We start from the raw sequence: 26014 nt of genomic DNA on the forward strand, positions 1-26014 counted from the left end.
TTCTGATGAATGCTCAGTTCTCAGCAGTGAATAGCTCCCCAAAGGCCATCCTTTTCCAAGCCTGAGATGGAAGGACAGGAAGCATTCAACCACAGGGAAAGGACAACGAGGCTAGGGAATCTGGGGGACTGCCCAAGGGGTCACAGTAGGAGAGGGCCATCAGTAGGGTGACTGTGCAAACCAGAACAGAACCAGTTTATGGTTTATAATAGGCATTATCCTAGTGTAATTATTCAACTCACGTCCCCTTCTCTCTCAAAAGTGTCATGGTTTGATTGACAAATTATACAATCACCCTCAACATCAGGGAATTTTGCAAATGGGAAAGCCTGAGAAGTTCACAAGCAACAGAGGCTGATTGCTTTGTTTGTGCAAATAGGAGTTGAAGGCTTAGCAAACATGCTGGGGAAGGTCTGGTAGCAGCATTCAGTCCTGCAGATCGCAGGGACATTAGTCAAAGGGAATGGAGCCTGACCTTGGCCCTGGAGGGCTCCACTCTAAAAAAGGAGTTACCTGGACTGGCTGCCTGCTCCACTCACAGCCTCTCCACCCAGGAAGAGCAGCTCAAAGACAGCATTTCTCTTCCCTTGTGGCAGTCTCAAGCCAGAGTTAGCAAGTCTAGCAAAGGGTAGGAGCGGAGAGGAAAGGGTTACGATTTGTTTCCAGATGGGCTATGGCAGAAGGGGACCATCTCCACCAACTCCATCTTCGGCACATGCCTTGTACTACAACCCCATTCTATACCACCGCGAGTTGCCATGGGGATCCTGAACAATTTCCCATTTGTCTTTTTTTCCTTCCTGGTTGAGATCTTGTTTCTGTCAAGATGAACTATTTATCTGTGTTGCCTGAAATGTCATGGAGTGTGGGCAAAACCAGGACCAACCCACACAGAAGAAATAATAACCCTTTGATAACGCTCACACACAAACCCCCCAAATCTTTAGAGGCTGTCAGTGATTAATTTTCCTTTTCCAGCACTGAACTTGCTCTCAAGAAGTATTTAACCCAAAAGGCGACTACAGATAATACACCCAGTAGTCTGAGTTTGTCAGATCAATTCATGCTTGCATTAATGTGCCAAGTCAATCTGTGGACGTGTATGACCCCTCACCAGACAGGCAGGGAAAAGACTTAAAAGATAGAAGGTGGCTATATCTTTCACCTTGTGGCCTGGCATGAAGTTTAATCAAGCTATAAAATGCTCAAAGTGTCCAGGGTTGAAGAAATCTCTGTATGTTTGTTTGTTTGTTTGTTTTGTGAACTGAAACTTCAAAGCTATTTGTTTTTTATGTAAGATTAGCCATCATGCAAAACTTACTGGTCAAGCAGTTAATAAAATACACATATCCCATTGAAGGGTTTTGTATGTTTCAGTCTTTGCAAATAACAAAGCAATTTATAAACCCTGCAACAGTCCTGAGAGTAAGTTCCTTTGCTTCTTAAAGCTGCCAGTCCTGGCTCTTTGGAGGCTCATGTGTTATAAATTCTGGAAGCTCTTTTAGCTGCAGTCTGAGCATCAGGCGGATCGTCTTCCTCTTCCTCGGTACGCTTGTGTTTTAAAAACAAGTCAGACTTTAAGAAGCGGCTGTAGCTGTCATACTTCATGAGATTGAAGATCTAAGGAGGAAAAGCAAAAGAATCTGAAGGCTGAAGCTAATCCAGTCGTGAATCATCCTATCAAATATTTATTAAATACCTACCACATGCCAAAGATTACAAATATGAGTACCCAGAAACACACAAGGAAAGCTGAAGTCGGTCATGTGCTAGACAAGGCAGATCTCCTGGATGTTTTTGGTCCTTATGCAATAATCCCAGTGGAATATATAGCTTAGAGGGTCACACAAACGAATGCATCTTTTCCAAAGAAGTATAGGTTCACACAGCACTGATTCATACCCTCAGATCAAGAGGTCCTTTAAGAATCTCCACTTAATTTGGATAGATTACACAGGGACGTATTTCTCCAACAGCTTGAGATAGCAGTATAGAAACCATTTCTGTGGAAGCAGTGGTGGTAAAAGTCACTGTCATATCAGATGATGCCAATATTGTTAAGAGCCCCCAGTAACTCTGGCATCCAAGATCTCAAACAAACCTGTTATCATGCCAAGAAACAAAACAAGGTTTATTCAGTACAGGGCAGGGGAGTAAAACTACAGTCTCAGCAGGTAGAGGTTTGGAAACAAGTCCCAGTGAAAGAAAACAGCTGTCGGCTGCAGAATGCGAACACCTGAGCAATCAGACAGGCGGGAAGCACGTCTCTAGAAAGCAACTAAGGTGTGCTAAGTGGGTGAGGAAGACCCTGACAGAACCTAAGTCCTCCAGGTTAGAGGTGCTCAAAGGGCTGTCCCCAGGCACAGGAGCCTCTTCTGGATTCCACTGGACCTCTCTTCTGGCCACGGTCCCTATACCCAGCACCCATTCTCCCCAACCCCTGCCCAATCCTAGGCCATCCTTCTTCTTCCCTTGCCCTACAAAAAGGACAGGGGAAGGAGAAGCAAAAAGGAAAGCATTTTCCAGCTGTCGAGGGGTATGATTTCTTTTCGAGAAATCTCTCACCTTTTCTCTCTCTCTCATACCTTTCGACTCAACTCGCTGGACATTCTACAGACTAAAACCCCACGTGGGGCACCCTGGTACCTTCAGTTAAGGCACTAACACAGGCTCAACCAAGTGGAAAGTTCCAGAGGTGTCTAGAATGTTGCTCACTGGCAGGTGGTGTTATCAAGTGGGTGGTAAAACCCTGACATCTTTTAAACTCGCCCTCTCCCAACACACGCATAAACTATTTTGTAAATTAAATGTCTGATGGATTCTAAGGACTCAGAACATCGCTTGGGGGATGAGAGGTGAGGATTGAAACCTTAAGCCTTTACACCTTCGTTTTCCCAAGATGACTTCAACCACAGGAGAACCGCCTAAGTCATTTTGCAATACGCAGAGTCCACAACCCGGGGAAAGATTCAGGACTTTAGGTTTTCTTTAAGCTGTTAAACTAGTGCCTGCCCTCGCCCTGGTGCCTTCTGGTCTTGCCCCAGCTCCCGCCGCTCAGAAAGGCCGAGACTCCTTGAGCGCCCATCCTATCCCTCTCTAGAGCAGTGATTTATTGTGTAGCAATCTTGTAATCCTAGATGGGATGCAATTTGTTAAGGTTTGGGGAAAAAAATCCCAGAAAATACAAAAACGACAGCCAGGGGTGAGGTGGGGGATGAAGAATGTCACTTTCCTTTCGTGGCCTCCACAGATGTGCTAAGCGAGTGTCACCATCCCTCCCCATCTGGGTTATTCAACCCTTCCAGCCACAGGAGCCACCAAAGGGCACTCTCTGATGCCCACCTAATTCCAAGTCTGGAACGGATGCCCCAAGTGTGACTAATGAACCCAGCTGCACCTATCCCTGCACGCCCCCCACCCCCACACACACCAGGTCCACAGCAGATGGGACCCACCACTCTGAGCAGGATGCGGTGCGACCCAGTGTCTCGTCTGAAGGCTTCCCGTGTGGGAGAGGAACATCCTGTTTGCCTGCAGTGGCTCTGAGGCTCAAACTTCAAAGGAGAGAAGAAAAAAGGCCGGGCTGGGGGCACCCAGGCCCAAGCGGAGGGGGCAGGGCAGGCAGCTGCTTCGGCTCGGGAGGAGCCCTCAGGAGTGCAGAGGGACTGGCAGGACTCGCTCTGGGAGACCCCCAGGAGCTGCAGGGTCTTCTCCCCACAGCCCTCCACTGGTGCCAGCAAGCTTGAGGGGAGGGGGCTGTGGCCTATTTAGTAAAGGCATAAGGGCTACTCCCTGCTGGGGACAGGTGCAAAATGCTCCATGGGTGCAGAAGTCCTTCAGGCTGCTGTAGTCACCCAGAGACAGCTGTGGCCATCAGACCCAGAAAGATCTGAGCTCTACAAGGGGTGCACAGGGCAGGCTTCCCACTGCCCCCGGCAAAGGGTCCCCTGGGCACTCAGGAGCACATGGCAACAGGCGCTCCCATTACAGAGCTCCTCATGGAGGGTGCTCAGCAAAGATGACTTGAAGGATAGAGAACACTCACTAAAATCTCTTCCAACAAAGCAGCCAGAGGTAGCGCACCCAGTTACTGACCACAGTCTTATTTATCACAAGGCAATGTCCATGACTGCGGTCCAACGTTTACCAACCGAGTGACTAGAAACCACCCCATGTGCAGCAGCAGCAGGCTGGTGATGTGAACCAGGTAGTTCCCACGCTGCCAAGAGCTCCTCTAAACACGTGCCAGGCTGTGAACATTAATCCCCACTGCAGCCCTGTGAGGATGCTGATTTTACAGAGGAGGAAACAGGAACTTAGAGGCTCCGTGCTTTGCCCCGATGGTGAGTGTATAAGTCAGCTCCGGCTGCTATAACAAGGAGCACAGAAATGTACCTTCTCAGTCCTGGAGGCTGGAAATCCAAGAGCAAGGTGGTGGCAGGGTTGGTTTCTTCTGAAGCCTCTCTCCTTGGATGTAGATGGCCATCTTCTCCCTGTGTCTTCACGTGGTTGTCCCTTCCTTATAATCTCCTCTTTTTATAGGGTACCACTCATGTTGGATTAGTGACCATGACCTCATTTAAAATTAATTCCCCCTTGAAAGACCCTACTTCCAAATATAGTAACATTCTGAGGCATTAGGGGTTAGGAGTTCAACGTATGAATTTGGAAGGGAGGATGATTGAGCCCATAACAGTGACCAAGAGACAGGCGGGATGCAAACCCTCGCAGGCTAGCTCTCCAGCCCACGCCGCCTAACCGCTAGACTACACTGCCACTCGTGTGGCAGAACAATTTGCAGTCCTTAAAAATGAGATCTGCAAAGAAAGTTTAACACAAAAACTGTCCATGAATGTTAAATGATTAACCACTAAGTTTTTAAGGTGCACTAAATTTAAAAACAATGATCCCAAATATGTTCTTTAAGAGTGTGTTTGTGTGTATAAATGGGAAATAAACATCCCTAAAGGTCAGTAGTGGGTTGAATAGTGTCCCCCGCAAAACTTATGTTCACTTGGAACCTCAAAATGCCCCCTTATTTGGAAATAGGGTTGGTTAAGGATCTCAAGATGGAATCATCTTGCATTTAGGGTGGGCCCTAAATCCAAGGACTGGTGTCCTTATTAGAAGAGGAGAGGACACACAGAGAGGCACACAGAGGGAAGAAGTCCATGTGAAGACAGAGGCAGAGATTGGAGTGATACAGCCGCAAGCCAGGGAACACCAAGGAGCACCAGGAACCACCAGCAATCTGGAAGCTGGAAGAGGCAGGGAAGGGTCCTTCCCCCGAGCCTTCAGAAGGAGCCCAGCCCTGCCCCGCCTTGATTTCAGATTTCTAGCCTGCTGAACTATGAGAGAGTACATTTCTGCTGTTGCTTGGGCTGTGGTAATTTGCTACGACAGCTCTAGAAGACTAATAGTTTATTGATTTCACCTCACTGTGCTCAAGCACAGAAAATGAGCTCCCAGATGGTTTTAAAAACCAGGACTCCCTGATGGGGAGAACCAGCCTCACCAGGGCTGGACTGGACCATCACTTCAACAGCATGGTCAGACTCAAGTGTCTGCACAAAGAGAAAGAAGAAAGTGGAGACGCATCTGGCATAAGGCGGCAGCTGGGGTGAGCAGAGGCACCGGAGCACAGCGAAGGCAGATATGAGTCGGAGACGGCAGCAGCCAAGCAGAAAACTCAAGTTGGCAGCTGAGTTGCACTCTGTAGCTCTTTTGTTCTTTTTGGGCCAAGACAGCTGTGGCTTAGCACGGTTTTGGGTTGGGGCATTCCCCACATCTGTGAGCTGCATGGCTGGACTGCAGACCGTCTAGCATCGCTGCCTTGGGATCCAGTCCCTTAGGTTGCTAGAGGAGGACTCAGGACAAAACGAGCAGGGAGGCTTCCTGCAGCCCTGCGGCTCTGTGCCAGGTCCCACAGCACGAGGTCGTTATGCCACCAGTGTGCCACGCCCTCCCACACAGCGTAGCGACTGACCAGGATTTGCCTTTCTGCAAGGCAGAACATCCATGCGGCACCCCAACTTCCGACTGTTCAAAATGTGCTGCTCCGGGAGGGGATGCCCTCACTGAAGCAAACTTATCCATGTAGGGAATGTGCGAGAATGTGAAGCTTAGCCAGCCTTGAAGGCCCCTCCATGAACCTCTTGTCACTGTCTCAAGTTACTACGTTTCAATCCTAACAAGTATTTTAACACTTCCCTGAAGACAAGTACATTAGATGACCTCTTTCCAAACATGCCTCTTTCCAAAGCCTCTGCCATGTTATCTCAACCAGTACAAGAAGCAAAAATAACCCTTTAGTGCAACAGAAAGTTTTCTGAATGGGATTTCATATTTACTTCAAGAACTTGGTTTAGTTTTTACATGAAAACTGCTGAAAGAAGGCAGTAAGTGCTGCCTTCTCTGGATTGCAGTTCTAGAATGTGCTCTCTCCCCACATACCTAGGCTACAGACCCACATGAACAGACAGTGACTGCAAAAGAAGCTCTGTCCCTCCAGCCCTCACAGGAGACGATGACACAATCGGCTGGGCATCACAGAGGGTCCACGGGCAAGGCACAAACAGGGATGTGCCCACCCCCAAGATGAAGACCACCTCTTCCTTCTGAAGCGGGCAGGGATGCACCCAGGAGGTCTAAGAGCAGCCAGCAGAGAGGAGGTGAGAAGACAACACAGATCAAGTCAGCCCTCACCCCAAAGCACCAGGGTGGCCCACACAGAAGGTTTTGTCATCCAGGACAGTGCTCCTGGTTCCTGGACAGGCCAGCCAGAGATGGATGACACGCCAGGGGTGAAATCAGAACTCCAGAAACAGCATGGACATGGTCAGAGCCAGAAAGACCCCCCAGCTTGGGGCAAAGTCCCCTCGCAGGCTCATGGGTCCAGGGCTGCTGTGCATGTGGGGTGATTTGTCCATTTTTTTCCTGGAGTCCATATTGCTTATTTCAAAGCCCAAATGATATGACATGCTTTCTACTTAGAAGACATCTTGTTTTTGCCTTTTGCCATCAGAAGGAGAGTTAAGTTTCCCTCCTCTTCCCCCAGACACCATTTTAAAGTTGTAAAAAAAATCTCAAAGTATTTCCAGTGCTGTCCCTCATACCCCACCCGTCATGAGGCAAACGGCTGTGGTAGAGGCAGGGAACCAACTTTTCTTCCATTTCACTGAAAAACCACGACCCACCCTTTCTGGCTTAGCATTCTGGAAAATACCGACTTCTGGACTGGGTTTGATCCTGGGGAGTGAATGTCAACTGGCACCCTAAGACTGAGACATCCTGAATCCCCGGCTCTGGCACCCCTGCAGCCCAGGAGAGGGGACTGTGGTCATGCAGGAGCTGAGGGCGAAGTCCCATTTGGAGAAATAAGGGGCTGGGGAAGGGAGCAGACCCCCCAAGTGGCCCCTGTAGGCCGGGGAGCCCCTCTCCGCACCCCTGGGTCCTCACCAGCTGGTCCAACCCTTCCTATTTATGTTGAAAAAGGAAGCATTTCTCACCTTTTGGGTTCTGAGAAAATTCAAAGAAACTATACTTCTACAAAGGGGCCCGATTCATGGTTCCTTTCTCGGTCAAGGATGTGGCTGGGAGCACTGACATCTACTCATTTCTTTTTAAAGTCTTTTGAGCATCAGAGGTTCGAGGACTTCCTTTTGAGTGGAGAAGGCCGCCTCTAGTCCACCTTCCCAGACTAGACCTCAGCACCAGCCCCAAAGACCTGTGAGGGCGTCCCGGAAGCCTCAAACATCTGCTTGTAAGGGTAGATATTGGGATCCCTAAAACTTATGGAAGAATGAGCAGCGCACTCCCCCAGACTTGTGACTTTCTCTTACACAGACTGAGAAAGCAATGATCTCAAGTTGCCCTTTTCAATGACCTTGACCATATTATCTTCACAAATGTCACTGCTGCTACAGATCATGCCCTGTTGTGGAATTCATACCAGAGGCTTCACAGCAAAGAAGGTGCATACATCGGTGATGAGAAACTTGTTGGAGCAGAATTTTGTTTTCAATTTTTCACATGGCATAAGTTTGAGGCACAAAGCAGACTTCAAGGTGTTCCATTCTTAAACATTCAGAGTAGGTCTGGAAGGACAGACAGCCTAATGGACTTCCTGCTAAGGAGGGAGGGAGAGAAGGCAAGGCCTGGAGGATTGTAACATCTCACTTCATACGCTCCTGGATGACATGAATTTTCCTTTCTTTATCATAACAGGGAACATGTACTCATTCAATCATCAAAATTAATTTTAAAAATTAATACATCCAGAATCCTGAGCAACACAGTGAGAGGATGACCCAGGCATGTGCCCCTGGCTAGGCTGGCTCAGCTGGCTCCTGTGCTGGCTTCATCCATGGAGATCCTGGACATGTGGGTGAGAGGGACACATGTCCAGCCGCTATGCTGACAGGGGCAGCACAGACTGTCATCGTCATTTCTTTCACAAAGAAAAGTGTGTCAGGCTGCTGCACCTAATTCGATGCCTTGTGTTAGACACTGACCATCAGTGCGTGGGTGGCAGCAGGTGGAAATGCTCGAGACTCGGCCAGGGCTGGAGGTAGAGGACAGCATGGCTGGGCAAGAGAGACGGGTGTGGGCAAGGACAAGAAGGCGACGGTGTAGGTCGTTAACTGGGCGCAGGTCGTTAACTGCCAGAGATGGTGCTGCCCATTCTGGCATCCATGAACGGAACACAGTAGCACAGACTGAAGAAAAAAGTAACTCCAGGTGGGAAAACCGCATTTCCAAGCACCATTGCTTCCCTGGGCAGTGGTGTGGTGGGCAGAGTCCGACCAAACCAGAACCCCAGGCTCAAGCTCTGCTCCCTGCCTCCCAGCCCCGTGACCTTGGGCTCGTCCCGGTGCCTCCTCACCAGTGGACTTTCTCACTTGCACGCCGAGGTGCCAGGTCCCACCTTGCGCAGACGACTTGAGAGTCAAATGCGAGGCACACGCACAAGCATCACGTCGCTTGTGAAGGGGCTGAGTCTGAATGGTTCCCCAGAGCTCGCCGAGGTGTAGGAAACGGACGTGTGCACCCTTTGCTGCTTTTCAGGTGGGGACCTGAGGCTTACCTGAGGGTAAGTCACGTGAACTTGGCCACGATTTTGGAAATCAAAAATGACATTATTTTTGAAAATTTTGGGGAAATCAAAAATAATTAATGAGCCAGGGCTTTTCCACCTCGGCATTACTGACATTTTGGACCAGATAATTCTACGTCGTGGGAGGCTGTCCCGTGCATTGTAGGATGTTTAGCAGTGTCCCTGCCCTCTACCCACTAAGTTCCAGTAGCACCCCTACCCCAGTTGTAACAACAAATAATGCCTCCAGACATGGCCCAATGTTTCCTGGGGGGCAAAATCGCCCCGTTAAGAACCACTGGCAGGGGGTGGGGGAGGTGCGGGGGGCCAGGCCATCCGGGCACAAAGGATGCACCTCGGTCAGGAGGCCATGGGTTCATGGTTGACTTTCTAGTAATGGAGGTGGCCCTGCACTGAGTCATCTGTAGTCCCTTGCCCAGCTGGTTACCACAGCCTCAGGACCTGACCCCTGCCAGTCCCTCTCAACCTGGCTCACAGCACCCCCATCACTTCCTGCACTCCAGCCGCACTGACTTCCCAGCACAGGGCTAACTCCTGCCGCAGGGCGTTTGCACTCACTTCCCCAGAGGGTCCTGCCTCCCAGGCTTTCTCATCCAGCTCCCTCTTGTCATAGAAGGCTCAGTCATCTCTCCAGGGAGCCCTCCTTGACCATTAGACCAAACATGCGCCCCTCCCAGTCACTCCTAGCCCATCACCTCATGTATTTCCTTCTTAGCAGTTATGTTTTTCTGTCCTTGTGGGTAGACAAGCGCTGATTTCCTCTCTGCACACATAGTTCCTAGCCCAGTCCCTGGTACCTAGCAGGACCTCAATTAATATTTGTAGCGTAAAGGAATGAATGAAACAACAAATCCACAAACCAGCAAACCAACCAGAATTGAAACAGATCTCCCAGTACAGTAGTGGATTTTTAAAAGAAAAAAAAAATCCCCAGACACTATAGGGAATTGCAATTAACTGAAGAAACCAACTCTTTGTAAGGTAGCCTCCTTCCTTCCTGCTCCCTGAAACTTAAATTTGCCCTAACAGGAGGCTTTGACTCTAGGCTAAAGTACCAAAGGGATGCCCATGTACCACCTCTCGCCTCTCCCGGCTTTGCCAGCAAGGTGCTGGGCACACAATAGGGCCAAGTTTACAGGACTTAATTAAATCAGAGCATGATCTCTCCCCTTATAGGAATTTTCCAAGGAACAAAGTTTTAAGCCTCCAAGCTTCTCTTAAGATTTTTTAAATGAAATGCTTATTAAAACGAGTAACATGTTCTTCACATAGTAAGCTGACAACAATTTAATTTGCTCAGTGGTTTGGGGTGATTAGGTTCACTAATCATGTCTCCATCCTACAGCAAAGGGATGCCACAGTGTGGTGTGTGGCAACGTGGGCTCCCATGCTCAGTGGCTCCAGATCACTGTGCTGTGGTTTTGCGCTTAGTATCGTTTTGTGTCTCCCCAGCTGTTAGTTATCACTTCTTGCCGCCCATCACTCCACAATCTCTACCAGCACTTCAGACGTGCCGTGACCTGGAAAACCAGACCCGTCAGAACTGTGTGTAAACCAAGAATAAACAGGCCCTGAATGAAAACCCACGAGCTCTCCTTTAAATAGGAGGCGTGGATGTCGGGTCATCTAATCTGAGGCTCAGGGAGCATTTTCCATCCTTCTAGGTCCAGCTGTGCCCCACAAGGTCAATGCTGGCTTGTCGGCAGCCTCCAGAGCAGCAGAGCACTGCCACGCCATGAGGAAGAGCTGAGACTACCTGAAGCCTCCCTGGTGCGGAGATGCCGAAAGCGCAGAACGCAGCCCTGCTCAAAGGGCTCCACCACAACGCCAAGTGGTGCTCGGTGAAGCCACGCCGCTGAGCAGGGCTTTTACAGTTAGGTGAGATCTTGTGGTTCCAAACATGCTTCCCTCAGCTTCAATCTCCTTCATTTAGGAAAACAGGGCTCTCAAGGGCGCCTTTTGGGAGCAAAGAACCACAGTGCATGCTGAGCACACGTTTTGACGGTTACCAGAAAGGCCCCCGAGAGGCAGAGTTTTCCAAAGCGAAACAGAACCCAGAGGCCCTGCACAGGGACTCACTGTGAAATCAGCTCAGATTCCAAATGCCTTGTTTTCACCCGGTTATGCCTTGGAAGGATAGTTAGTGCCTCTTTCTCCCTCTCAGATAAATGATTTTTAAACAACAGGGCATAAAAGGGCTTTCTTTATATTCAATAGTTTGAACTGCATTATAACACATCTACTATGTTTGTGCATATGCATATTTATACGGAAAAAAAAGATGGAAAGTCTAGAAATCAAATGTTATTTAGTGGTTATCTCCAGGCATAGAAACATGAGGGGTTTTTTTCCCTCTTTACATTTTGGTTTTCCAATTTTCTTTTGTTGAGCATGCATGACTTTTATAGTTAGGTAACAACTTTTTCTTTGTCATGCAAAAAATAAAGCATCCTCTTTACTCTGTGTTTCCTCCTTTCAGTGTCAGCTGCACCTCCCAATGTACAGCTCTAGTGGGGTATGCTCAGGTCACAGAGGCCTGGCTCTGTTTTGAGATGTTCTGCAGGAAAGCTGGATCTTTGGGAGCCTGTGGTGCTACCACACGGAGTCATAGCCTGTCTCGTGTCTTCTGCAGTCCCGGGAAATGGGATTGCCTGTATTCACATAGCCTTTCTAATCCCTCTGCTCCAGGGGTCTCATGGCACTTTGAGGAACAGTGAGAGGCTGCCTTGGAGATCTGTTGAGGGTTGCAAAGGGGGCATGGTGTCTGAAGGCCGGTGGACAGAGTGAATCTGGCATCCAGTAGTTTCTACTACCTGTGTGACTTTAGGTTAACAATCACTTCGTCTCCCTGATCCATTAGCAAAATGGGAATAATAATACTCATTGGAGATTAAATGAGACAATACATGCTCAGTGTGGCATTGGGCTCACTTAGATACTGATGCTCGATGGTAGATACTACTGTTATTACTGAGAATACCTAGAACACAGAGGTCAGAACAGATTCTCAACCCTGGCTGTACTTGAAAGTACCCTAGCGAGCAGATCCTAAGATGGCGGTGGATGCAGTGGTTGGCATGGAGTAGCTGAGGTGGAAAAGGCGGCCACTGGGCTTTAGGCAGCTGGGAAACTTGTGGACCTTCCTCTTGCCATCTCTTAAGGGAGGACCGCTGCTGGTGGCCGGTCGTGGGGGCTGACCGTCACCTTGCCCTTGGCAGGAGAGGCTGCCTCATTTACAGGCAACAGCTTTGAAGTGTGGAGCAGGAAAAGAACTGTTTCTTACCTGCAAAAGCAAGTCTCTAAACAGGGAACATGGCGCCGGGCCGCTGTTGACACTGCCAGGACCCCGGAGGCCAGGGCCGCGCTGAAGGCAGCCAGCTGCCCTATTCAGGATTCGAGGTTTCAGGCCGGCATAAAAGAAAATTCCTGGGAGCACCCGAGCCGCACCGCGGGACCGAGTGAGCAGCCCGAGGCGGCAGCGGCTGAGAATGGGGACGGCGACGACGCAGAGGCAGAGAGGGAGCTGCCCGGCCTGGCATGGCCCTGTGAGTGACCCCCAGCCCAGCCCTGATCGGGGGGTGGATGCCTGCCCAGCTTCCGCCTGCCCCACCGGGCCACTCACCGGCACCGGGGCTGCCTCCATTTTCTCAGGTGGTGGCGGCTCCGGCCCGGCTCGGCCAAGCCTGTCCTCCTTGCCCGGCTCGGCTCCTCACTGAGCCTTCCCACTTGCTTGCCCCGGCACGGGGCTTCCCGGGGCCTGCGGGCTGGCCTCCCCTCCCACTCCCTCCGCGGTTCACTGGCGGGGCTGGTGGAATGGGGTGTCCCTGGCCAACGTCAGGAGGGCAAGAAAGTACGGGCTGGGCCGACTGTCACTCCACCGCACCCTAGGCTCCAGCCCCCGGTAAACTTCCTGTTACCGGGAGGCAGATACCATCTCAGTGGCCACCGGTTCAGAAAAACGCCTAACCGATTTCTGGTTAGGAATAGTGTGGTCAGAGAGTTCCTGAGTTTGCTTGAACCTGCCGGAGAGCTGACTGCGGGCAGGCACCAGAGTTGGTCCACGCCAGGGGGATTCAAAGGTGAACCGTGTGCTACGGGCTCCTCCCCCGAGGAGCTCACGCTCTGGTGTGGGAGATAAGACGAGTACACAAATAACCGTGATACCAGGAGGAAGGTGATAAGTCCTGAGAAAGATCTACACAGTGCTACAAAGGCACCCAGAGCAACCGGTTGTCTGTGCCTAGCAGAAACCTGGTAGACTTCCTGGGCGAGGCGGTGCCAAGCAAGGTCTTGAAGGCCCAGCTGATAGACGAGGGTTGCAGAAGACACGTCCCAGCCCAGCCCAGTGCGCACAGAGCGGGGAGACGTCCAGCTAGGGAGGCGGAGACTCGACATAAACCACACAACCTGTGGGGCCGCCACTGCGTGATCCAGCAGCCCGGGCCAGAGCACACGGAACAGGGAGAAGTCCTACACGGGAAGTGGAAGCTCAGCAGAGACCACACACCCTGCGGTACTGCCCCGTGATCCAGCAGCCCAGCAGAGTCCAAGCTGACCAGAGAGGTGGCTCCCTGGAGAGGCCCAAGACCCGAGGCAACCACACACACAAGGCACTAGAGGCCAACTGAGCAGTCACGGAGGTAGCCATACCAAATTGGCAACCACAGCAACATCTTAGTTAGTCAATAGTCTCAAACCGGTGGATTGTGAAACCCCCTGCCACAATGAATAAACATCAAAAAAAAGATACCAGAAATACAAAAAATCATGAAAGTACACCACCAAAAGTTAATAAACCTCAAACTCTAGATCCTATAGAACAAGAAGCCCTTGAAATGACTGACAAGGAATTTCGAGTGATAATTCTAAGGAAACTGAATGAGATACAAGAAAACTCAGCTAGACATCATGATGAAACGAGGAAAAGTATACAGGACCTGAAAGAGGAAATGTACAAGGAAATCAATGTCCTGAAAAAAAATGTAGCAGAACTTGCCGAGCTGAAGAAGTTACTCAGCAAAATAAAAAACACAACAGAGAGTTTAACCAGCAGGCTTGTCGAAGTTGAAGAGAGAACCTCTGAACTTGAAGATGGGCTGCTTGAAATAACACAAGCAGACAAAAAAAAAAAAGGAAAAAGAATCAAAGACACTGAAGAAAATCTGAGAGAGATATCAGACAACCTTAAGCGCTCAAATATCCGAGTCATGGGTATTCCAGAAAGGGAGGAAAATGGAGATTGCATTGAAAACGTATTCAACAGAATAGTGGCAGAAAACTTCCCAGGTATAGGAAAAATCACAGATCTTCAGATCCAGGAAGGTTAATGATTTCCAAACGTATTCAATCCAAAAAGGCCTTCTCCAAAAAGGCCTTCTCCAAGACACGTTATAGTCAAATTGGCAAAACTCAGAGAAAAAGAGAGAATCTTAAAAGCTGCAAGAGAGAAGCATCAAATCACCTATAAGGGAGCTCCAATCAGGCTAACATCAGACTTTTCATCACAAACCCTAAAAGCTAGAAAGGAATGGGATGATATATTCAAAATACTAAAAGACAAAGATTGCCAGCCAAGAATACTCTACCCTGCAAGGCTATCCTTCCGAAATGAAGGGCAAATAGTATATTTCTCAGACAAACAAAAACTGCGGGAGTTCACTACCACACGACCACCCTTACAAGAAATCCTCAAGGGAGTACTGGGTTTGGTTCCTGAAAAATAACTACCACTGCCATAAAAACCCAAGAAAAATCAAAACCCACTAGTATGATAAAAATGGCATTCATGAAGAGAAAACAAACAAACAAAAATGCTATCTACAACCTAAGGAACCAACAAACACAGAAACCAAACAGTAAATCAGAAAGCAAGGAACAAAAGACACCTAAGACAACCAAACAACCAATAAAATGCTAGGAATAAATCAACACCTTTCAATAACAACTCTTAATGTAAAAGGCTTAAATTCCCCAATCAAAAGACACAGACTGGCTGACTGTATTAAAAAGCAGGACCCAACTATATGCTGCCTACAAGAGACACACCTCACCCATAAAGATTCACATAGACTAAGAGTGAAAGGATGGAAAAAGATTTACCATGCAAACAGAAAAGGAAAACGAGCTGGAGTAGCTATTCTTATAGCTGACAAAATAGACTTTAAACTAAAAACCATAAAAAGAGACAATGAGGGACACTACTTAATGATAAAAGGACTGATCCATCAAGAAGACATAACAATCATAAATATGTACGCACCCAATGTTGGAGCAGCCAGATTTATAAAACAAACGCTATTAGACCTAAAGAAGGAAATAGACACTAATACCATAATAGCAGGGGACCTGAACACCCCACTGTCAATATTAGACAGATCATCTAGGCAAAGAATCAGTAGAGAAACACAAGATCTAAACAAGACTCTAGACCAATTGGAATTGGCAGATATCTACAGAACATTCCATCCAACAACCTCAGAGTAGTCATTCTTGTCATCAGCACATGAATCATTCTCCAGGATAGATCGCATATTAGGTCACAAATCAAGTCTCAATAAATTCAAAAAATTGGAATTATCCCATGTATTTTCTCAGACCACAATGGATTAAAACTAGAAATTAATAACAAACAAAACTCTGGAAACTATACAAACACATGGAAATTAAACAGCATTCTACTTGATGACATATGGGTCCAAGAAGAAATCAAGCAGGAAATCAAAAAATTTATTGAAACTAATGAAAATAATGATACATCATACCAAAACCTGTGGGATACTGCAAAAGCAGTATTAAGGGGGAAATTTATTGCATTAAATGCTCACCTCAGAAGAATGGAAAGATGGCAAGTGAACAACCTAACACTTCACCTTAAAGAACTAGAAAAACAACAATCCAAACCTAAAGTTAGCAGACGGAAAGAAATCATTAAGATCAGAGCAGAACTGAATGAAATTGAAAACCAAAAAACAATACAAAAGATCAATGAATCAAAAAGTTGGTTTTTTGAAAAGATAAATAAAATTGACAAACCATTAGCATGGCTAACAAAAAAAAGAAGAGAGAAGATTCAAATAACAAAAATTAGAAATGAAAAAGGCGATATTACAACTGATTCATCTGAAATACAAGGAATCATTCGAGACTACTATAAACAACTATACACCAACAAATTTGAAAATCTGGAGGAAATGGATAAATTTCTGGACACACACAAGCTCCCAAAACTGAACCATGAAGACGTAGAAAATTTGAACAGACCAATAACAATAAAGGAGATTGAAGCTGTTATCAGAAGGCTCCCAACAAAGAAAAGCCCAGGACGAGATGGATTCACAGCAGAATTTTACCAAACATTCAAACGGGAATTGACACCGATTCTTTAAAAACTATTCCAAAAGATTGAAACAGATGCAAATCTCCCAAACTCATTCTATGAAGCAAACATCATCCTGATACCAAAACCAGGTAAAGATATAACCAAAAAAGAAAACTACAGGCCGATATCCTTGATGAATATAGATGCAAAAATCCTCACTAAAATACTAGCAAACAGAATACAGCAACACATACATAAAATTATTCACCACGATAAAGTGGGATTCATCCCAGGGATGCAAGGTTGGTTCAACATATGCAAATCAATAAATGTGATACACCATATTAATAAAGTCAAACACAAGGACCATATGATCATCTCTACAGATGCTGAAAAAGCATTTGATAAAATTCAGCACTCATTCATGACAAAGACCCTCTATAAGTTAGGTATAGAGGGAGAGTATCTCAACATAATTAAAGCCATATATGACAAACCCACTGCCAATATCATCCTGAATGGGGAAAAGCTGAATGCTTTTCCTTTAAGAACAGGAACTAGACAAGGATGCCCACTCTCACCACTCCTATTCAACATAGTGCTGGAAGTACTAGCCAGAGCAATCAGAGAAGAGAAGGAAATAAAGGGCATCCACATTGGAAAAGATGAAGTCAAATGTCCCTGTTTGCCGATGACATGATCCTATATATCAAACAGCCTAAAACCTCTACAAAAAAACTCTTGGAATTGATAAATGATTTCAGCACAGTAGCAGGATACAAAATCAACACACAAAAATCAGTAGCATTTCTTTTCTCCAATAGTGAACATGCAGAACGAGAAATCAAGAAAGCCTGCCCATTTACAATAGCCACCAAAAAAATAAAATACTTAGGAATTGAGTTAACCAAGGAGGTGAAAAATCTCTATCATGAGAACTACAAACCACTGCTGAGAGAAATTAGAGAGGATACAAGAAGATGGAAATATATCCCATGCTCTTGGATTGGAAGAATCAACATAGTGAAAATGTCCATACTACCCAAAGTGATATACAAATTCAATGCAATCCCCATCAAAATTCCAAAGACATTTTTCTCAGAAATGGAAAGAACTATCCAGACATTTATATGGAATAATAAAAGACCACATGTAGCCAAAGCAATGCTGAGCAAAAAATATAAAGCTGGAGGCATAACACTACCTGACTTTAAGCTATACTACAAAGCTATAATAACCAAAACAGTATGGTACAGGCATAAAAACAGACACACTGATCAATAGAATAGAATAGAGAATCCAGAAATCAACCCACACACTTATTGCCATCTGATCTTTGACAAAGGCACCAAGCCTATTCACTGGGGAAGGGACTGCCTCTTCAGCAAATGGTGCTGGGATAACTGGATATCCATATGCAGGAGAATGAAACTAGATCCATACCTCTCACCATATACTAAAATCAACTCAAAATGGATTAAGGATTTAAACATACACCCTGAAACAATAAAACTTCTTAAAGAAAACATAGGAGAAACACTTCAGGAAATAGGACTGGACACAGACTTCATGAATACGACCCCAAAAGCATGGACAACCAAAGGAAAAATAAACAAATGGGATTATATCAAACTAAAAAGCTTCTGCACAGCAAAAGAAACAATTAACAGAGTTAAAAGACAACCAACAGAGTGGGAGAAAATATTTGCAAAATATACATCTGACAAAGGATTAATTTCCAGAATATATAAGGAACTCAAACAACTTTACAAGAAAAAGACAAGGAACCCTATTAAAAAATGGGCAAAAGAGCTAAGTAGGCATTTCTCTAAGGAAGATATACAAATGGCCAACAAACATATGAAAAAATGCTCAACATCACTCAGCATCCGGGAAATGCAAATGAAAACTACACTGAGATGCCATCTAACTCCAGTTAGGATGGCTAAAATCCAAAAGACTCTGAACGATAAATGCTGACGAGGTTGCGGAGAAAAAGGAACTCTCATACATTGTTGGTGGAACTGCAAAATGGTGCAGCCTCTATGGAAAATGGTATGGAGGTTCCTCAAACAACTGCAGATAGATCAACCATATGACCCAGCTATCCCACTGCTGGGAATATACCCAGAGGAATGGAAATCATCAAGTCGAAGGTATACCTATTCCCCAATGTTCATCGCAGCACTCTTTACAATAGCCAAGAGTTGGAACCAGCCCAAATGTCCATCATCGGATGAGTGGATACGGAAAATGTGGTATATCTACACAATGGAATACTACTCAGCTATAAAAACGAATGAAATACTGCCATTTGCAACAACATGGATGGACCTTGAGAGAATTATATTAAGTGAAACGAGTCAGGCACAGAAAGAGAAATACCACATGTTCTCACTTATTAGTGGGAGCTAAAAATTAATATATAAATTCACACACACGCACACACACACACAAAAACGGGGGGGGAGAAGATATAAGAACCACCATTACTTGAAGTTGATACGCCAAGCAAACAGAAAGGACATTGTTGGGGGGGAGGGAGGAGAGGGAGGAGGGAGGGAGGTTTTGGTAAGGGGCAACAATAATCAACCACAATGTATATCGACAAAATAAAATTTAAAAAAATATATATATACATATACTGAAAGCAATATGTGTGAATAATCCATATAAATGCATGTGTATTGGAACTGTATCTAAAAATTTTTTTAATAATAAAGATGTACAATTTAAAAAAAAAAAAAAAGAAAAGAAAGTACCCTAGTGAGCTTTTAAAAGATTCTGAGGTCTGGGGTGGGAGTGGGGTATCCCCATGTGGTTACAGCCACAAAAATTGCCTTTTCACCATACATTCCACTTCCTTTCCTTCCACAAATCCATTCCACAGCATCCTCCCCATTGCCTCAAAATCACCACCTCCAGGAGGCCCTCAAGTCTCCCATGACAACTGGAGTTCCTCCAGCACCCAAATTTGATTAGGAATTCATGTGCAATTTGCACTTGTTGCCGTGTCACTTGGAAAGTGTACTGGATTGAATTATGTCCCCCCAAAACTCACAGAGGCTTGAATTGTCTCCCAAGTTTTGTGTATTAGAAACTTGGACCCCACTGTGACTGTTAAGAGGGTGGGAAATCCTATTATGGTAATTGAAAGGTGGAGCCTTGAAGAGGTGATTGGATTGTAGGACTGTGCAGTAGTGAATGGATTAAAAATGGTGGTCAGGGGCATGGTTCTGAGGGCTTTAAAAGAAGACAGAGTCTGTCTTTCTCTCTGCTGTCTCTGCTTCCACCATCTTGCAACGTGAGACCCCTGGGTCACTGTTGCCACCACCAGATGGACTTTGGAGTTCCCAACCTCAGAAACTGTAAGCAATAAATTTCATTTTTCTTTATAAATCACCCAGTTTGAGGTATTTTGTTATAAGCAACAAAAACAGACTAATACAGAAAGCATTCACAAATTACTTCTGTTTGTATCTTCCACCTGTATATTGGTTTTCTATCAGATGATGAGTCAAGATGAGGCCTCCTGGATGCTGGGATGGGCTCTGAGCTCTGTGCATGCACCAGGTGACCAAAAAAGGCCAAGCCTTGACAGAGCCAGCTGTTCTCAGAGCACAGACCCAGACCCGCAGCCTCAGCACCCCTGGGAGCTACCAGGAAGGCGGCTGCAGCCCACTTGGGAACCCCTGAATTGAATGGGTAACTCAGAGGTGGGCCACAGCCATCTGTCTTAGCACTTCCTCTGGTGACTCTGGGCTTCCTCAAGTTTGGGAATGACTGAATTACATTAAAAGCTCATCTCCACCTGTATTGCCAAGCAAGACCTTTGCTTCCTCAATAAGGATAAGGCCAGCACAAGTGTGAAATTTGTCTGTGGTCCACTGCTTACGAGAGTGTCTACCACATTTTATAATAAGGGAGGGTACCATGAACAGCCACATCTGCAAATTCATGTCTAAAACATCACATTCCCTTTGTCTATTACCTCTGGAATTCCTCATAAGAAAATTTGCCGGAAAACTAAAGTTTACCCCTCATAGGACCATTTCTACCACCTAATTACTCCTGCTTTCTGTGGCATATGCTGCCAAATGTTGACTTTTTCATTATGACTCAGGGGCCCCACGATGAACTAGCTTATAGTCCTGGGCCACCAGAAGTGGGGGAGGTCTCCTGCTACTTTGAGGCCTCGTGCTTGCCTGCTAGTTTTTTCTATCTGTTCCCAACTTCCGCAGTTACCACATGTGGCTTCCTCACTGTGGGTTCCTCACATAGCCCCAAGGTCCCTTCTAACCTGGATCAAGAAGGTAGATAACCCTGCTGGTTGGAACTGTGTGTAGACCAAGAGTAAACAGGCCTGAGGGAGACTACTAGGGGTCAAATCCTGTCCCCACTCTTTCACCAACCAAGGCCCCTCCATGTGCCTCAGCTGGGCCATCTGCAAGAGATGGTTTCTGGGGAGTCTAACATTTGGTGTTTTACTGAATTCTTCCAGGTCCGGAATAAATGTAGGTGTTTAATCAAGGTGTAGGCAGGGAAGTCGGTTACCTGGTCCTGGAGTTTCTGGAACATCAGAGGGTGTGGTTCTTCCAGGATCTTTTCATTGAGCCGAGACTGTCCCTCCACGTTGACTTGTGATGAGGCCTTACTGGACAGAAAAGTCATGTAGATCTCCTTTGCCTTTTCCTGCATCTGAAGGAGACAGAGCAGGCCTGTTTGTTATCTGCGAGCACAGCCTTCCCAGCCTGAGTCCAGCTCTCCCTTCTGGCCAGGCCCAGAAGGAGCTGCTGGCAAGAGAAACAGCCCCACTTGCAGCCTGGGGGCTCTTGCTGCTGCTGCAGAGCTGAGCTCTATCCGGGATGGCTCCTGACAGCTTAGCCCCCACCCACCTCCCTCTCATGCATCTGTGGCCACATGTCCTGTAACAAAATTGCTACACTAACCACTTAGAAATGATGACAGGAAGAATCCTGGCCCAGGGTGGGCATTCGATACCATTCAAGACCATCCTGTGAATTCTCCAAATTTAAGGGCTCATGGGAATACTGTTCAGTCATAACAAGGAATGAAGCACTGATACATACAACAACCTGGATGAACCTTGAAAACTTTACGCTAAGTGAAAGAAACCAGAAACAAAAGGCCACATGTGGTATGATTTCTTTCATATGAAATATCCAGAATAGGCAAATCCATAGAGACAGAAAGATTAGTGGTTGCCAGGGGCTGGGGGGTGGAGAAATAGCAAGTGACTGCTTAATGGGTATGGGCTTTCTGTTTGGGGTGATGAAAAAGTTTTGGAACTAGATAGTGGGGATGGCTATACAACATTGTGAATATACTTAATGCCACTAGATGCCATTTTAAAATGGTTAAAATGAGAGCACTATACAATTGTTAAAATGGTAAATTTTACATTATGTATATTTTTACCACAATGAGAAAAACCAGTTAAGGCCAGTTAGCTCAGCTGGTTAGAGCGTGGTGTTGATAACATCAAGGTCTATGGTTTCATCCCAGTACCAGCCAGCAAAAAAAAAAAAAAAAGCAAGTAAAGACATGCACACATATCCCTACCAGTTATCAAGCACCTCCCATGCGGTAGACACATGCTAGGTATGGTCCCATTTCCTTAACCCCCTTGAACATCCAGCAAAGGCCATTTTCCTCTATCAGTGCCACTTTCCTGATGAGGACACAGAGGCCAGGAGAGGTGATGTGGCTTATCCAAGGAGCCTGCAGGAATACCCAGGACTGTTTGGCTCCAAACCTTTCAGTTCTGCTCAGTTCCACACCTGAGAGACACACTATCACCTCCAGGTTGTAGGGTTTGTCAGCCTTCCAGGGCAGGGTGTTTTGTTTGTTTTCCAGGTAACGAGATACTGAGTCTGTGCAATGGAGAGAAACACCCACTGCCCACCCTGAGGTCCCAAGTGCAGTCCTGCTGGGAAGAACAAGCCCTAAGTAGGTACCAGCTGCCTGGAAAGTCTTAGAGGCAGAGTTGGAAAGATGCTGGCCATCTGCACTCATCCTTGCACCCAAAACCAACCGTGGATGGCACAGGAACACTCTCTGTTGGTGAGGAGCCAGACTTCTCGGTGAGTACTTTGTCTTCAAAACAGTATGCCTCATGGCAAAGCTGCAGCGGCAGAGCCTGCTTCTCCAGGACTTCCCCTGAGGGTTCTATTTTCTTTTAGAGAAAGGAGACTTCCTGCGCACCTATCTCTCCAGCAGCAAGGATGGGGCCTGTTTCTCTAAACGTTAGATCTAATCTTACCTTACGCTACAGAGTAAGGCAGATGATAAATGCCTCTGAAATGCAGCCATGCAGCTATGATGGGGGGCGGTGGGTAGATGAGGGGGCTTAGGAGGGGTCTGGAAAACTGCCTTTCTCTCCAGAGAGCCCACCTGGGCCTCCGCGCAGGCTGCAGAGCTTGCTTAGGAAATCTCAGGTTCTGAAAACCTCCTGTCCTTATGGAAACCACCAGAAGTCTTTGAAAACTGGTGCTTGAAGGTAGCAAAAAAGCAGTCCTTTTTTGGTTCCGGGGGCTAGATGACAAGAGACCCTCTGAGGCTGAGGCCCGACCATCTCCTGTTCCTCCGGGAAAGCGAGCCTCGCCAGTGCTTGCAGAAAGACTGCCCAGCCCTGGTGTCTGTTCTTTCTTGATAATCAGTATGAACAGTTACTTGATGCCAGACTCCAAGACACAAGGAGCCTGTCACAATAAACATGGGCATTCCGAGGGACAGGTCTGGGGACATCAGTGAGACCTGGAGGAGCTTGCCTCTCCAAGACCCACCCGCTACATGAAGCCATACGCCTCCCTCCCACCACCTCCGTTCTGTTAGGAAGGAACATTTTCGGAAAACCACTTCCTGTTTTAAAGCTACTTCATAAAAGTGGAATTTCAGCCAGTCAGATTAGCAAACTGCATGCAGAGATCTGGAAGCAGAAATCACTTTGGGCCTCCCCTCCCCTTGAACACTCACACACACGTACGTGCACATGCATGCACACACGCACACACACACATGTACATGCACATGCATGCACACACGTACATGCATGCACATGTGCACACACATGTTGACCAGGTGAGTCCAGGCTATACTGAGGGATCCCGAAAAAGAGAAGCATAATGAGGCTTAGGGGTGGGGGCGGAAGGGGCAGGGAGAGGAAGCAGGTTCCCGGGGACTGCGCGTAGCAGCCTCAGCAGACGGTGTCTCTGCCCTGCCCTCTCCCACCAGCCGCCCCCTGAGTCTCTGATGCCTAGGTCCCCAGGGCACACAGGGACTGAGCATGCATGGGGAACAGCTGCGCCAGCACAGCTTATCTGGGCTGGGGTGGAAGCGTGACAAGAGAAGGGAAACCCTGAGACAGCCGACCGCAAGCCAGTCACGGGAAGGCTGGGTGTCCAGGCGAGAACAATTCACAAAAAAGAAGAACCAGTCTCTTGAGCTATTTTAGTAGATTTTTCCAGAGCTTTGTTAACCCTATTCTCACTATTGTCAGGACAGGAACAGGACAGCCACCAGCTGGTGGAGTCGATTGTGGGTCTGTGACTTGCAAGGATGGCAGCTTCTCTTCCATGGCCTAACGGAGGTGCCAGCCACAGCCTGGACCAGAGAGCCCCTCCCTCCCTACGGAGACCAGACGCACCCAGCACCAATCCTGCCTAGAAAGTGCTGGAAGATGCTCCACCTGGGCCCATCAGCTCAGGCACTGCTTATAGGAGCACGTGCACCCAGGTGAGCTCCTTCCAGACACCCCATGAGTCTGGGCCTTTCTTCCAGACCTGGCAACGTCTCGGCCATGCCAACACTTGTTCAGAAGTCAGCTCTCGAACCCTGCTCCCAACTAATGTGTGTTTAGGAGAAGCAAACTCTTTCTTGTCAGCCCCAGAAACACACATGTACTCAGAACAGCAGTGACCAGTAGCCCGAAGCTCAGAAGAGTGCTGCTCTGTGCATCGCTTCTGTCTTGCATCCAACAGCAAGCTCAAACTTTTCCTACCGGGAAAAGAAAACAAAACCTCCTCCGACTCCACACGGCCCTATAGCTAATGGCCTCCCCACCCTCCATGTCTTACTGAACCCTCTCGAAAGAAAGGCGTGTGCCTCTTGTCTCCACTGCCTCCATTTGCTCCCCTACCCAGCCAGGCAGGCGTCCACCCGCCCTGCACCTCGGCCTCCCCCAGCTCACTGATGTCCTCCCTGATGCTAAGTCCCTTGGACAGGTCTCTGGACCTCTCCAGCCTGTGGCTCCGCTCACCACTCCTACCTTCCTCCTCCTCCCGGTCCCTTGCCATAGGATCCTGCCCTCTCAGGATTCCCCAACACCTGTGTCTGCCTGTCTCCTTTGCAGGCTCCTGTCCCTGTCCCCTCCATAAATCCTGGGGTTTCCCAGAGCTCCGCCCTGGCTGACTTCTCTAACTACACACTCTCCCAAGATTTCAGCCCAACCCTCTCCCCCAAGCTGCCGACCCATGCAGCCAACTGATTTCTAGAAATATGGGCACGGATGTGCCACAGACACCTCAAATTCAACATGAAGGAAAGAAGTGGTCCTCTCCTGGCCAGCTGGGCCTGCAGCCTCTACTCCAGGAAGCTGGAAACCGCAGTCCCCTTTAACAGCTCTTCACCCAACTTCCTGTCTGCCACCCCGCGCCCCCCACGAACAAATCTCTATCAGCCTGTTCCTCTCCATTCCTGCCGCTCTGCCAGAGATGGGCAGCAGGAGGGAACACATAAGAAAATTAAAGGGACAAACCACTAGCTTTATTAATACCAGTTTCAGAAAGGGAATGAGGCAAAGAAACGATCAAAGAAATAACAGAATATTCCCGAGAACTGGCTCAGGAGTGGAAAGCAGCTGCAGGAGCAGCAGATGCCTCTGCAGAGGGCACGAGGAACAAAGCTAAGCACCTGCAAGACTGGGGACAGGGAACCCGCCAGAAGCATGTCCAAAGATGGCAGGGACTCAGGGACATTGGGTGACCCAGACAACAGGATGAGGAGGGAGGCAGGAAGGAGCCATAGACCCCACCCCCATCCCCGAGCAGTCAGGTGACTATGCCCTCCCAGGAGACTGGAGTTTTCTAAAGAAATTGACTCAGCGAGGCCCCAAAACAGAGGCAGGAAAGAAGCGAAGGAGAAGACTGAATACTGACTACGAGGGGTTAAGTGAAATCCCAAATACAGACCCCCAGCAAACGTCTCTCAGGCCAGTCGACTGGAGGTGTGTTTAGTTTATGAACATACCAGGTTTGTGGCCCCCCAACAAGAGACTAGAGGATCCATGTCTGGAAAAAACAAAAGCAGAAAAAAATCAATAGGATTTGAAGAAAAAGTTGAAATCTCAAAAAAAAAAAAAAAAAAAAAGTGGAAACCAAAAGCCAAAACGATGAAAAAATAGGAAAGAAAGATAAAATTAAGGGCTTGATCCAAGGGTAAGGAGCCATCATTGGAAAAGAGACCAGAGAAAATGGAAGGAAAGAAGGTACTAAAATAACAAAGACATAAGAACATTACCCAGAACTATGACATTCCACATGATAAGGACCCACAAAGTGTCC

The 26014-nt window shown here is 47.3% G+C and overlaps 1 protein-coding gene across 1 annotated transcript in view; it reads right to left on the minus strand.

Moving 5' to 3' along the window:
• Positions 1-1423: 1423 nt before the first annotated feature.
• Positions 1424-26014, minus strand: part of RGS10 (regulator of G protein signaling 10) — a 43013-nt gene continuing 18422 nt past the window's right edge. Inside the window, exons 4-5 of the mRNA XM_063103433.1 lie at positions 20988-21131; positions 1424-1620 (exon numbers count right to left, since the gene is read on the minus strand). Coding sequence (XP_062959503.1) covers positions 1474-1620; positions 20988-21131 — 291 coding nt within the window. The 3' untranslated portion in view covers positions 1424-1473. The remainder of the gene's footprint in view (positions 1621-20987; positions 21132-26014) is intronic.

This window comes from Cynocephalus volans, chromosome 7 (assembly GCF_027409185.1).
Source record: "Cynocephalus volans isolate mCynVol1 chromosome 7, mCynVol1.pri, whole genome shotgun sequence".
Taxonomy (NCBI): domain Eukaryota; kingdom Metazoa; phylum Chordata; class Mammalia; order Dermoptera; family Cynocephalidae; genus Cynocephalus; species Cynocephalus volans.